The sequence below is a fragment of the Psittacula echo genome, assembly GCF_963264785.1.
Source record: "Psittacula echo genome assembly, chromosome: Z".
Taxonomy (NCBI): Eukaryota; Metazoa; Chordata; class Aves; order Psittaciformes; family Psittacidae; genus Psittacula; species Psittacula echo.
The window spans coordinates 58,025,117-58,040,379 of NC_137742.1; the positions used below are offsets into that span (position 1 = coordinate 58,025,117).

The window sequence follows — 15,263 nt, forward strand, 5'->3', positions numbered from 1 at the left end:
ACACATTTAAGGCTGATTTGTTTTGTTTCACATGGTGCTTCAGCAAGAGCAACTCAATGGCTTGCGCAACTGGGTTCACTAGTAGAAAAGCATACGCAAGCACCCCTTTCACTTTCTTGAAGACGCATGGAAATGACTGATACCTTTAAATTCATCAAAATGCCATCTCCCAGTTATGTCCCATACTGTAATTTGCTTCCACTGCAAACAAGTACCTCCTCTTCTGCTGAAGAATTCCTCACTTTGGAGAAAGAGATCTGCACTATGCATACTTTTGTAAATTAACAAGAACTGCTTTCTCTCATGTCTGACAAAGGAGTAACTTTGCATCAGCAATACTTGCTGACCGTGCAGTGTTCTAGTACAGAAACTGGGACAAGAGGGAGATCAGCCCTTCTGTATTACAACAGACATCTGAAGCAGGAGGAAGTTGTAGAACAGGTGTCAAAAGGGGAGAAAAATTGCACACCTTGCTGACTTCTGCTGCGGCCTACCTACTAATAAAACCTGAATGTGCAGACCCGTGTTCAAGAGAACAAGAATGCAAAAGGGGAATGGGAAATTAGAAGTGGTGAAATGCAGCCCAACAGGCTGAAATACCTTGTCTGAATATTGACAGTGGTCTAAATAGTATTTTATATGTGCATGGAACATGGGCTTTGTCTATTTCAGCATGTGATAGGGATTAACTTTTATTTTGAAAACTTGCACTGACAGTGCATAAACCTTCCATTTTCATTCCTTCAGGGATTTTAGGGAAACAGAATAGCAGCAGGCAGCAGCATTCTTACCTGTATTGGATCTTGCTCCCATAGGTGTAAGTGTTCCCAAGAACCTCTGCATTTGGCACAGAAGGTGGTGGGCCACAGCTTAACAGCTCACAGCTTGGGTATGGCTTCTTCCAGACACCAGTCTCCGCACAAGTCAGTTCTGGACTCCCCTGCATGACAAAACCTGTCAAGCAGGTATAGATGATGGTGTTTTCATCTGTAGAGCTGCTTCCGTTGATAAATGTGTTAGGGATGATGGGCGGAGAGCCGCAGGAAATCTGTCCACAGCGAGGAAACCCAGAACTCCACTTGCCAGCTGCCTCGCAGGTGATTTCGGAAGGTCCTAGCAGTTTGAAGCCCTCCAGGCACTGAAACTGGGCACTCCTCCCACAGCTGAAATCTGTACCAAGAACGACCCCATTCTGAATCTGTGGTGAAGGACACAGGCAGGGTAGGCAAGATGGAAGCCCTCCACTCCAGGAGCCATTGGATAAACACTGACGTAATGGATTGCCATGTAGCTCATAACCAGCGAAGCATACATACTGGGCAAATTCCCCATAGGTAAAGCCTGAACCATTTAGAAAGCCGTGGGAGATGTCTTCAGGAGGTCCACAAATGACTGGCTCACAGTGTGGAGCTTCTGAGTCCCAGGTACCATCCCTCTGACAGGTAAGTGTAGACACTCCTTGCAGGCTATAACCTTCATTGCAGTGATAGTGCACTTCTTTCTTAAAGCCAAAATCTGAGCCAGTGATTCCCCCATTGAGGAGAGGCAGCAGTACAGGGCAGGTCACAGCTTTGCAAACTGGAGCGATTCCACTCCAACTTCCATTTGCAAGGCAGACCCTTCTCCTGTCCCCATCTAACAGGAAACCTTCATTGCAGCTGTACTCTGTATGCCTCTGGAATGTGTACTCCTCTCCAGTCACCTGACCATTCTCCAAAACCAGTGGTGGGCTGCAGGAAATAGGAATGCAAATCGGTTCACTGCCACTCCATTTCTGGTTCTCTTGGCATCTTCTCTCTGTGGGGCCATTTAACTGGTATCCAGGATCACACTCATAGTACACAACACTCCCATACGTGAAGTTTTCCCCTGTTATGTTCCCATTCATAAGCTGGGTAGGTGAGTTGCACATTATTGCTTTGCAATATGGAGCAGCATCACTCCACTGCCGACTTGGCAAACACAGTCGTGTGTTGGAGCCAACAAGTGTAAACCCTGGCTTACAGGTGTACTGCACGGCACTGCCAAGCGTGTTCTCAGTGAAGTGTAAAAAACCATTCTCTGGGGGTGATAACAAGGTGCACTCTATTGAAATACAAGCCGGGGCACTGCCATTCCAAGCCCCGTCTTCTTGGCAGGATAGAACAGGGTTTCCCAGAAGCTCGTAGCCAGAGTAACATGAGTATAAAATTATAGTTCCAAATAAGAAAGTGGTCAGCTGCATTGCACTGCCCACCTTCAAAGAACTTTTGAAGTCTTTCAAACTGTCAGCCACTAATGTATGTGAAAGGGAGGGGCTCTCTGTAATGCTCTCCTGGTCAGAACGCCTTTCTCCATGCCTCACTTGCACGTACTCACCAAAGTCAATGTGGGGAGGCAGGCCACAATCTGTTGGGAGACAGGCTGGTGTGGAGCTAGACCAGCCTGATTCTTCACAGGTCTGCATGGCAAGGCCAGACAGCTGGAAGCCTGGCACACAGCTGTAAATGACCATGGCCCCATAGCTATAATCTGCACCCTCCACAAAGCCATTCTCAATGGGCTGAGGGGGCTGGCAATTTATGGCTTTGCAGAAGGGAACCTCTGTGCTCCACTCCCCTGTCTCTAGGCATCTCAGTGTTTCCTCCCCTTGGAGCTGGAAACCTCTGTCACAGGAATACCTTACAGTCTGCCCATAATGAAAGTTTGTGAATGAGTATTTGCCATTGAGGATCTTCTTAGGCCTTGGGCATTGAATAGGTTTGCAAGCTGGTCTTCCTCCAAGCCACTGGCCATCTTCTCCACAGAGGATAGTTGTGTTCCCCACCAGTTCAAAGCCTGGTTTACATGTATAGAGGGCTGTGCTAAGGAAGGTGAGGCCCTGCACATCAACAATGCCATTCTGAATTTCTTCTGGTTGGGGGCACTCCACAGGAACACATTCTGGCAAAGGCAAGCTCCATGAGCCATCAGCCTGGCATCTGACAGTAGACTCTCCTTTCAGTAAAAACCCATCCACGCAGATGTATTTCACAGTGCTACCGAAATGAAGGGATGAAGTCAAGGCATCACTAAAGGGGATGTATGGAGGTGCAGAACACTGTACTACCTTGCAAAAGGGAAAAGAATCATTCCATTGTTGGGAAGGCAAGCATTTCAGCACAGAGGGGCCATGCAAAACATAACCCTCCTTGCAGGAGAACTGTACAACACCGACTTGGTAAGTCACTTCCCTCAAGACCAGCTGGTTTTCTGCCAAGGGTGGTTCTGGACATTTTGTTGGCACACACTTTGGGCTTTGCTTTTTGCTCCATTTCCCAGACTTCTGACATGTCCAAGAAACATCTCCAATCAGTTCATAGCCTTCATCACAGAAAAACTCAACTTTGGAGCCCATATCAAAAGTTTCTCCCTTGGAGTAGCCATGATGGATGGGTGGTGGTTTACCACAGCTGAGAGGAACACAGTAAGGAGGTGATTCACTGTACCACTGCCGATTGGCTTGGCAGGTAAACACTGAGCTCCCAACCATCTGGTAGCCAGACTCACACTGGTAATTTGCCTTATTCTCAAAGAAGTGTCCAGTTGTTTCCTGCAAAACAGATAAGACAGGGACATGTCTGAAGATGTGTGACTGGGGCAATAGGAGGCTGATTTAATTTCTTGTATTCTCTTGGTCTAGCTTCTAGCTGAATCCCAGACAGCAGTAAAGGCTGTCTGCAAAGGAATGAATGCATAACTGACACAGAATGTCTTGCCTCAAATGATGCACTCTGCTATCAGGAAATCTGACAGCAGTATCAAACAGAAAATTCAAGGCTTAAAGTTAAAAGCTACAGAACAGTTCCTCTGCTTTCACCCTTCTTAGCCCATGAAGTCAAAATATGTGTAGACACGAAGACAGAAAAAAATAGGTCAGAAGAAGCTGCCATGAAATGGCCTATTGTTGGTATGATTCTTCAGCCTACAGGCGTTTTCAAGGCTGGAGTCCTCAGATATACTACTACCAGGAGATGTTTATAAATGCCTAGATTTGCATCTACAGTGTCTTGAGCAGCCAGCTCAGAAGCCTCTCAAAGTTGCAGGCTGAGCTCTGACTGTGGTATTAAAAATGTCTCTGACTGGAAGGAATATCTGGAGGGGTGGTCCTACCTAAGGAAGACACACAGAATTATACACGTTAATTAGAGGATGTACCTGTGTGGCAGTCTGAACAGAAATTGTTGCTATTGCTGCTGGAAGCCCATGCAGGGAATGGGATGCAACATCCCCCAATTTTTAGCAAATGCAGATTCCCTGGCAGCTAGATGTAAGGAAGGAGGGGGGACGTTCAGAAAAAAAAAAAGGTGCTTTAAAAATTCAAAGGTTTAATCTTTACAGCACTGTTTTTGATCTTCCTTATCACAATATCACCCTTGTGCATCAAAGCACAGCACATATTAAGTAGTTGTTACAGGTCTGGACTGCCACAAGGAGATTTTTAACTTTAGGCATTGTTGCAATGTAATTTCATAAGAAAAGTTCTGACTTCAGTAAAGAAGTGTGCTTGCATCAAAATGAAAGAAAATATCCTAAGGTGATTTATCTACCACAAATCAGATTCTTTTTATAGAAGTGTAAGAGTAAGAGTAAGTAAGTATAGAGTAAGGCTTGTGAATTGGCAACAGTACTTCAAATGTCTCCAGATGGCACTGGAAAGGCACCCATGGGCCAAACAAATGAAGAACAAGACATTAAGGAAATCAATTAATTGCCACATAGCATCTTGAGTCTCCTAATAGAAAACGCACTTTAAGATAGGAAATCCCACAGAAGTGTCCATGTTTTTCAGACATGATTCTGGCGTAAATCCACCTGTTCCTCCCTTTATTTATTAAATCCAGTGATGTCTTCAGTTTTAACAGAAGAGCGAAACAGAAAACCCCAGCAAAAGAAATTGTGAAGTCACACCCAGTTTGCTATAGCACCAGGCAGATGAGAAAACTCATTCTATACCTCAATAAAGCCATTCTCAAGCCGTGGTGGTTCTCCACATGACACCGGGTGGCATGTGGGCAAACTGCCACTCCAGTTGCCAGTGGCTTCACAGGTCCGCTTCTTTTCTCCCTTGATGTAGAACCCTTTGTTGCAGCTGTAAGCCACCACTGCTCCGAAGCTGTAGTTGGCCCCACTGGCATAGCCATTGCTAATGTGGGGAGGCTCTCCACAGCGAACAGGGATGCACTGGATGCTCAAAGGAGAAGGATTCCACTGGCCCCCTCGAAGGCATTCGATCTTGGCCGAAGTGTTCAGAACAAAGCCTTCCATGCACTTGAAGCTCACAATGGAGCCAGCTGCAAATCTAGCTTTACTAATGGACTCCAGGATGCTGTATGAGACGGTGGATGGCTTTTCACAGAAATCAGCTATGCAGTGGGGCATCTCCCTGCCCTCTGGAGGCACCCACTTCCCTTCTGCATTGCAAAGCAGCTGAGAGTTATCAGCCAGGCTGTAGCCATCTGAACAGAAGTAGTAAGCTATATCTCCAAAGAGGCGGTGGCCACTCTCTGGTGATGCATTTTCCACATGAGGTGGTTCATCACAGGATACTGCCAGGCACTGCTGGTGACTCACACTCCACACGCCACTGGCTAAGCACTCGATGGTTGCTGGGCCAACTAGTGTGTAACTGTGAATAAGGAAACCACACAGGAAGTCAAAAAGACAAGCACTGCCAAATGCTACCTTCAGTTTCCTGAAGCCCCTCCAGTACAAGCTTGCTTGCTAGTACCCCAGAAGAGTAAGATCCTTTACAAAAGCTATGATCTACTTCAAAAGGAAAATCGTAAGGCCTACTTGACCATGGGTGAGGCATCACAATGAGAGATATCCTAGCACACCTTGTGTATATTGCTTCTTATCTGTTAATCTGATTAACATTCCTCAACTTCCATTTTGGTTGAAACAACTACAACAAACCTAGTATTGTACTGTGACAGTCCATAAGTCCTCAAATAATGATCTCACTGACAAATTCTTCCCCTTGAGCAGAACTGAATGGAGAAGAATGAGATGAAAGGGCCAAAAAGGCCTTTGATGCTCTTGGCAGTAATGCACTGGCAATCTTGTAACAACTTTTTCCTGAAAAAAAACCCAAAATACTCCCCAAAACCAAAAACAAACCCAGTAAAAATTCTTGCAAAAGCCAAGAACCATAATTAACACTGAGTATTCATCTGAAGAAATCATCTGCTATAATGAAATTCTACCACATAATTACTGTTAGTGTAGTTGCATTTCCCTTTGTCTCTGGGATGCAGTGACAAGCATTACTCGTTCCTGCTCATCATCCCATTCAAAACTCTGCTGCTTAAAAATGCAACAGTACAGTCACAGTACCTGTGTCTATCTTCTTTCTCAGTTTTGAAATCTCTGTGGTGTGCTGTCACAGATACTAAAGAAACAATAACTACTGCAAAGTTCCCAGTGACTCTTTACAGCTGCAGGCTGGAAACTGGTTGTTTAGACTTTGATGGCAACATCTGTGAAAGTGCTTTGTCTTATTTGCAGGATTTGTTTTCAAAGCTTCATGACTGGACTCCAGAAAAAGAGCCTATTATGTGCTAACGTTTAATATGACCCACTCTATTTACTGTCACACACAGCTGTGACACTTTTTAAATTCTGCTACCCTAACTGATTTACAACATATGCACAGTGAGGAATCAGCTTTTAAAATCATAATACAGTCAAAGAAACTGAATAAGGATGCTTTGCTTCAATTATTTTCAAATAATATTTCAAAGCCAGTTTATAAGAAAAATCCTAGCTTATCAATCTGCCTTTTTACATCACGAGCAGAAAATCCTCCAGTCACTTAGGGCCTGACCTGGCAAAAGCTCTGGATGCCTGCTCTGCCTTATGGATAGACCAGTTTCAAGAAATTCAAGGAGACTGATCTTGCGAGCACTTTTGCCCATGCTTATCTTTACAGCCTGTGCACAGAGTCCAGCATTACATTCATGCTTGACATCATAAATACAGAGTCTCATCTTCAATGAAATATGGCTTGATAAGGTCACTACAATGAGTAGACAGAAATCAAAGAAAAATAATGCACCTCAATGAAACAGGAGTCATAGTTTTAAGGAAGCAGAATTTAGAACACCAGAACAGAGAGTTGTTAAAACACACCAAACAGCTTTCCTATAGCCTGATGAGAGGAATTCTTTATGATTAGGGCCTTGAGTTTACCACGGAAATACTAGTTCTGTAGTAACTTCAAGGCAGAGGGCTTCCTATTGAATTGGCTTATCATTCCCTGTGACTCCTCTCAATTCTCCTTTTTCAGAGTGTATTCAGGTGCTCTGAAACTACTTTAAGAAATGCCTATGTGTCCCATACTAACTTGGCAGCCCACAAAAGCATCTCCATCACATTTAATTTCCAGAGAGTTAAGACAGAAGCAGTAAAAATGAATTAGCGTGCAGTTAAAAAAAGACTGGTGAAGCAGCGCACAAGTTTTATTCATCCTGACTATTAGTCCACTTCTGCTAATCTACATACCCTTCCTTACACGTGTAAGAGACTCTGTTTCCAAAAGTATAGTTATTTCCACTGACGACCGCATCTTTGATGGCAGGAGGTGATCCACAGGAGACAATGTTGCAAGCTGGAGGTGTACTGTTCCAGTTCCCTGAAGATGCACAGACAAGTATAGAGGGTCCCTGAAGGCTGAGACACAAAGATCATTATTAAGGCTGCCATTTCAGTCCAGGTGAGGAACGAAGAGGGAAAAAGATGCTTTGCTTCTGACCTCCTGGCCCCAGTGACACCAAGGGGAGTCTCTCCTGACTTCAGTAGAGGCCAGAATCTCACACTCCTATTCTTGAAAACGGACTACTGATGCTGTCAAAAAAGCTGGTCTTCAGATTATTTTGAAGAGAGAGCAGATGGAATTCATATGGGGCCTCAATGCACTGTTCAGACACACACACCTAACTTCTGCTATAGCTTTGCCCACCTCACCCACGTGCCTGCATCTACACAAAGGGAATGCTTGCAGCAGGAAAATAGAGAAAAAGAATCAGACCTAAACAGTTCCATAGGAGACTGCTTATGTCAGGGTAAATTTGCTAAAGGTACAAGCAGGTATCAGGACAGGCAGAAACCTGCACTTAAAACCACATCCTTGCATATAGCATTACTGTGTTAAGTTTTAATTGCAGCAGGTTAAAGTGAGTTTGCAATGTAATCGCGTACAAACATAGAACAGAATAAAAGTCTAGAATAAACTACTTTGACAAAGATTTCAAAGTGTAAATTAGTCACTTCCAGAAGGTTCTTTCATCAAAGGCATTGTAAAACAATAGCAAAAATAATATTGGGTATGCACTAAGCTGTAGTGGTATGATAATCTTTAAAGACAAACGAGAACTTTCAAAAATAATGACTATACACATATTTATCAAATCTTGAATGACCTTCTTGATGAACTGCTCCAATTCAAGATGAAATACAGAAAGTACCTTCAAGATATGAAAAAGTATTTTTAAATTCTATTTTAGTATTTTATCTTTCTTAGCAATGATCCCAGCTTTGTCTCTTCGAGACATAAGTTAGACATTTTAGCAACTATACTGCCTCCATTTGGCTCAGGAATACTTCTGCATTTACCTGTATCCATTATCACAGGTATATGATACAGAGGAAAGGTAGGTTGTTCCAGTGAGTGTGTATTTTCCATTGCTGATATCCTGTGGGCTAGGACAAGTCACCATTTCACAGGAGGGGGGAGGATGATTCCACATGCCACTAGCAAGGCACAGAATTTCCTTTTCACCCACTAAGTTGTATCCATCGTTGCATCTGAGTTAGAAGAAAAGAAGTGCTATCAAACACAGAGCCTTTTATACTCAATGTGCATACACAGCCATCATTTTTTCATCCACACCTACATACGCCATCTTTTTCTGCAGGGCACAGAAAGGTAGTACTCGAGTAAATATTCAGCTCTGTTAGTGAATAGCCACAGCTATAACCAAAAGTCTTTGCATTACTGTAATACCATCTTGCTTCTCTCCTTCAGTTTAACCACTCTCTCAATTCAGCCATACTCTCCTTTGATTCTCAATCGTTAATTTAGTACTTCAAAAATACTGAATTCCTACCTGTACACCACCTTATTCTGGTATGTATAATTTGAGCCCCAAATGGCACTATTCTCTGGAATAACTGGACCACCACAGGATACAGCTTTAAAAAGACAGGATCACAGGAGAGGTTGATACAACACAAATAAAAAAGAACACACAATCAGAATTTGCTTTTTCTCTTAAAAGGTTTGGAGAGGTTTAAAGCCCTAGGTAACACTGGGTTCTTGACTTAGCTATAACTGACATTTAGGGCTCTTTATCTGACTCCACACTACTGAGAAATTGGACTAAGTGGAAATAGGTATTTGGAATTTTTATACAAACCACACACTTGACTGCCAAGAATACTCCATATTCATCCCTCCCTATGGACAAAATGATTGTGGTTTTGACATTATCTTTGTCACTCCTTCATTTTACCCTATTGCTTCAACATGTTAGCTCTGGTTTTCTGAAGAAATTTCTTCAGTTATCCCATGTATATGTACATGCACCAGCCTGTCCTCTCCGGTTGCTTTTTATCTACTGAAACACAGTTAATTATCTTTAAGACATCAAGTTCCCACAGGTTCTTTGAAAATGGGAGGCTGGGTGGAGAAGAAAGACACTTTCAATGTTTGCATTACAATGATATAAATACGCATTTGGCACTTCAGAGAATCTGAGTAGGAGAGAGCCACTATGAATATGACACCTGTTGGAAAAGCTTCAACTGGTGCTTACGTCTCTGAAGACAACAGAGATTTCAACACTGAGACAGAGGTCTGCTAAGACAAGGTTTCATTAGCTGCTGTGATCTCTAAAGGCTCTAAACTACTACTTTCCCCTTCCATCTAACACCACACATGACAATATGCATTCTTCCCAGGAACCACACCTTCACAATATGGTATTGGGTGGCTCCACTCTCCAGACTCCATGCATGTAAGTTTAGTCACTCCTGACAGCTGAAACCCTTTTTCACAGGAAAATGTTACTTCACTGCCAACACCGTAAGTGTCCCCATATAAATGGCCATGCTCTGGATTTCCTGGGTTAGGGCACTTCACTGGTTCTGAGGATGAGAAGAGAAATAATTAATAACGTAACTATCAGATTTTATAAACAAGTTACATTAGATTATTCTTGGGAATTTTCTGAAAGCAGGAAGGCAGAGCACATGGAAACTACTCATTAGCAGTTTACAGCCTTACCAACTTTTTTCTGTTCTGGTATGTAAGTGACAGGCACTGAAGACTTGTGCAAGTAAGCTAATCTTGGTACGGAAGAGTCCTCTGCAAATGAGTTTGCATTCACTGTCAGAAGCAAACACATCTTGCAGTTATTTTTCCCTCTGTGAGGGAAAGCCCACTCCAGCATGTACAGCCTCAAACAGGAAATCAACTAAGCTGCCCTTTATCCCAACCTAACATAGAATCATAGAATGGTATGGGTTGAAAGGGACCTTATCCTTCATCTAGTTCTAAATCCCTTACCTATGCCACTGTCTTGTCTTCTTCATGGAAAGCTACCTTGCTTAATGTTTTCACAGGCAGCTCAGGCCCTAGTCAGATGACTGCATTCAATTATTTCTTCACTGAACAGCTCACTCTCAGAAATGACACATTGTGGCCTTCCCAGCTATTCAGTGTATGTGCTCCACGTGCAAGAGGATTTTGCACGTGTGTATGTCTCAAAGCAGAATCCCAAATGACTGTGTTTCCAGGGAGAGGCGAGTTCTCAAGAAATAAAAGGAGACACTTCATCACAGCTTCATTCAGGTCAAAGTGACTTGCAGATGAGAGCATGCCTGTCCTGTCCTCCTCAGATGCGAATTACTGCCAACTGTCTTTTACAGTAGAAGGCATGATACTGGCCTATACAGACCCTTGGAAAGGCCTGCCTCATGTTTCTTTCCCATACCTGCACATTTTTTACCATCTCCTGTATAAGGAGGGATGCAAGTGCAAACGTATGATCCATTTGTGTTGAGACAAGACGCATGCTCATCACAGTCTGATCCAACAGCACATTCATCAACATCTACCAAAAAGAAACACAAAGATGTCTTTAGGGTGCTATTTACAACAAGCATCTGCTTTAAATTTGTCTCACTAACTGTCAAGAGGAATTCCTTTAATTAGTATAATTAAAACTCAATCTTACATCAATCACATTTTTGATGCACTAGTAAAAATATTTAATATTTAAATTAATATTTATGCTTTCTAAATAATTTACTATATAGTATTGTGAAATACGAGAAAATCAGAGACCAACCCTATCAACGTTCAGTCAACACTTCCACAAAAAGTATCTAGTTTCCAAGTAGTAAAAGAATAGACATGGTAACTCATGTGCTGCTACTACCAGTTTGGACAGTCACTAGGAGGGAGGCCTTCTACATCAAACACATGCTTGGCAAACCCTCTATACTGCAAACTTCCCACCTGTAAAACAGGAAAACTTAGCCCAGGGGTGAAACACTCTGAACATAAAATCTAATTACAGCCCCATCTTTGCTGAAGAGAATTACCAGAGTTGCCAGAAAAGTTAAAATGAGTTCAAAATACATTAGTTATTATCATTAGCTATTTATACACAGTAGTGCCTATAAATGCTGACTGATGATCTATGATCCACATAGTTTGATACTGTACAGCAAAAACAAATGAAAAAATATCCCTCACACAGAATACTTCCTATCAGCTTTCAAATCCTGACTGTACAGAAGCGTCCTTGGTATGTAAACAATGAGTCATAAATTGCAAAGGGTCAATTTCAAGTTATCTAATTGACAAACGCAGACATCAGGGATTATTCTTCATATAAATCAGAGTGTTAGAGATAGAACAATTCTTCATTTAAAAGCCCTGCTACAGGAAAGCTGCTGAACTTGATATAGCATGAAGATGTGTATGTTGAGTTCTTTGCCGGGGAGAAAAACAAAAGGCAATTTGGTTAAAAAAGCAACAAAATTTGCTGAATTAATGTGTTTATTCTTCACTGCTGAGTGAGTCTGTCCAGCATGAAGGGAACCCAATGATGTTCTGAAAAAAAAGGGCTACTTTCTGACATGCAGGATAAAAACTGCACATTAAAATCAAAACAGTTCTCAATTACAAAAGCATCAGGAGAATGCAAAGTGGTACCAGAGCAGAACTGGAATGACTGCTCCTCCCATAGTGTCTTGTAAGGCAGCGGAAGAGTGGAACGACACAGAGAATCAGATCCGTAAGAGAGTAAAAGGAATGTCCCAGGGCATAGGTGTACCAGGCTTTGTTAGCACCTGCCTGGAGTATGAATCAGAAAGGTAAAGGGTGGGTCAGGGAGCCAAAGCCACTCTTGTTTTCATTTTTCCCCAAATCTATTCTGCTTCATGAGAGACAAGGCAAGCTGGAAAGTGGGGCACAGGGTTTCTCCTTCTCAACATCATGCTTCCCACTGCACAGGTGTCAAACTATTTGGACAGCCTTGCAGCATCTGCTCTGAGCCTGGGTATCAAATGCAAAGGGGTAAAGCAAAAAGAGGAACAACATACTGAGTCTGTTTGGAGGCTCTGGAGTCCAGGTAGAAACTGCTATGAAACCAGGTGGATCCTACGCCAAAGTGAATTTTGGCAGAATTAAAAGACTGTTGGCTTTCCTTTTGCTCATCTTGACTGAAAAAAATATGTGCCATTCCTACTCAAAATTAAGAGTCAGATCAAACACAAATCTTGGCAGTTGTTACCCTACAAATCCCATGTTAGGTATGACTCAGACAGCACCAGTGCAAGTGCAACTAGCTAGTGGGTTCCAGCAGAGATCTGCAGAAAACATGGCCCTAAAAGAACAGCCACACTCAGTCCTCTGTACACAGTACAATGCTGCTCTGTCTCACCTTTCAGATCCTGCAGCTGCATCTGGTACATCAGACCCATCTGATCAGGAAGTTATGGTGTGGCAACTATGCCATCTGTGTTTCCAAGTGCACTCCCTCCCCTCCAGTGCTGCTGGCTGACAGATGCAGATGACTGAACAATAAACTCTCACAACGGAAGAGGGCTCAGAGAAGATGGGCAAAGGTGATCTGCCCCATGAAGCTCAAGGAATAATGCATGATGTGACAGACAACCACTGTTACAGAGAAGCTGACTCAACACAAGGGGATGGGAAGGTGGTCTTTGTTTTAAGTAAACAGCTATCAACCAATGTATCAACTGGTGGTTTAAATGCCTCTCCTTGAGTACATTAAAAGAGTGCAAACATCTCCCTGAGCTAGCCATACCAGCATGGGGTGAGGGGGAATTGAATACGTGGCTCAGGCCAACACAGGGTATAAAAACTAGACAACTAGGAATGGGCTTGTGCTGGCTTTAACCCATTTATTCATTCCTGGCTACTGAGGACACCTAGCATCATGACAGTGACCATATTATAGACTGATAATGGGAAACACATTAGTATTGTGACTGAACTGTATATTGCAATTGCTATATTGTGCTAAACGTAACTTGCATTTATTTGTATTGCATTAAGCAGTACATGTTTTATCCCTCTGCTAACTCAGAAATCCTGTGTAGCATCAACTATCTTCAAATAAATCAACTTGATATTAAACATTCCACCCTTCATGCAAGGAACATCTAAAAGTATCTGGTCAGGAAGTATGGGACACTGACAGTGTGCTGAAGCACAGGGAAATGTACAGGTTAGAATGCAAGAACTCTAGAGCTTCTGTGAGGAAAGAGGCTGGGAGTGCAATGAAGGCTTATTAAGTACAGGATGTGGGGCACATGAGAAGACTGACACAGAAAGATGCCAGAATATCGTTTTGATTTAATATAATGCTGAGCACAGTACTTCAGAAAAGTGAATATTTTGGAGTGTGATTTCTGAGACTCTGGTCAGTCTTCACAATTTCAGAATGAAATTCCACCCAAATCAAAGGGCACAGGAGAAGTGCACAGCCCATGGCACCCAAGTGTATAGTACACCTCACCGAGGCAAGATCGTGAAATGCTGTTCCAGCTCCCATTGTCCAGGCATAGCATCCTGGAGTCACCCAACAAATAGTAGCCACTGTTGCAGTGATAGGTGACGGTACTGCCAGCAAAAAAGTCCTCAGCTGAATAATATCCGTTTTCCAAAGGTGGAGGCACTCCACAGCTGATTCCTGCGACATGAGTGAAAAGAAAGCACAGACATTAGCAGAGCAAGCACAGATCAACTTCAGAGTAATTCCACGTGAGAGCCACCACTGGAGATTCTTTTCTCTACAACTGTAGAATCCTGTCCACAAGAGGGCCCAGATCTTCCCTCATGCTCATTGATTCTGGATTTGGTGGAGGACCTCATTTTGTAGTTACTTATCAATCATAGCCTGAGCAGGACTCTCCAGCTCCTATTCTCCTAGCTCTGGAACAGCCATCCATCATTTGAGATCCGAGCAGATGCCCTTCAGTCACAGCACACTTCCCCCTGATAATCACTGATTCTTGGTGAGTTTAAGGAAAAAGGAAAAGTAAGCTTGCCTCCATGGGGGTTCCCGTTATTTCCATTCACTGAAAAACAAGCTCAATGTTACTGTGTTTGAACATTGCAAAACTAGCTAACAGATTACTCCTAAGAGGTTACAGTACTGGTTTGAGACCAGGGAGTGCATGAACAATGGAGAAATTGGAACTGACCTCACATACAACTTTGGGCATTACTTTGACTTTGACTGTAATAAATAAGTACTTCTGATCCCAGCTGTGCCAGCAGAAGGCATCACTATACCTGCCTGCTGGAAGTTGCAAATTATCCTATGAGAGCTGATTCTGTGCATCTTCATTTCAATCAAGATGACATGACTTTATTCCAACAGCTATAAAGTTCATCTGTCTAACTACATGGGTTGTACCACGTCCTTGCTCCTCAGCCATGTGCAAGGATCACACAAAAATATACTGTGAAGTGTTTAGAGCCCATAGTAACTGAAGCCAAGTACTTGCTACAGAGGGATAGAACCGAAGAACCTGTAACAGACAGGCTGTCAGCTGATGGGGACCTGTGGTTTTGAGGATCTTCGGTACAGGAAGAGTAAAAGGATCCTGGTGAGTGAAGGCAATGATGACAGTGAGCCTGATTCATCACTAGAAGAACCTTTTCTGTACCACACCTTCCACTATAAGCCCTGTAGTTCTTT

General features: G+C 42.9%; 1 protein-coding gene across 1 annotated transcript in view; it reads right to left on the bottom strand.

Moving 5' to 3' along the window:
• SVEP1 (sushi, von Willebrand factor type A, EGF and pentraxin domain containing 1) overlaps window positions 1–15,263 on the bottom strand; it is a gene marked incomplete at both ends in the record, with an annotated part of 127,835 nt that overhangs the window by 22,397 nt on the left and 90,175 nt on the right. The window contains 8 exons of the mRNA XM_080637373.1: window positions 792–3,571; window positions 4,975–5,647; window positions 7,525–7,692; window positions 8,635–8,826; window positions 9,129–9,213; window positions 9,991–10,167; window positions 11,016–11,135; window positions 14,076–14,249. Of these exons, the coding sequence (XP_080493499.1) occupies window positions 792–3,571; window positions 4,975–5,647; window positions 7,525–7,692; window positions 8,635–8,826; window positions 9,129–9,213; window positions 9,991–10,167; window positions 11,016–11,135; window positions 14,076–14,249 (4,369 nt within the window). The remainder of the gene's footprint in view (window positions 1–791; window positions 3,572–4,974; window positions 5,648–7,524; window positions 7,693–8,634; window positions 8,827–9,128; window positions 9,214–9,990; window positions 10,168–11,015; window positions 11,136–14,075; window positions 14,250–15,263) is intronic.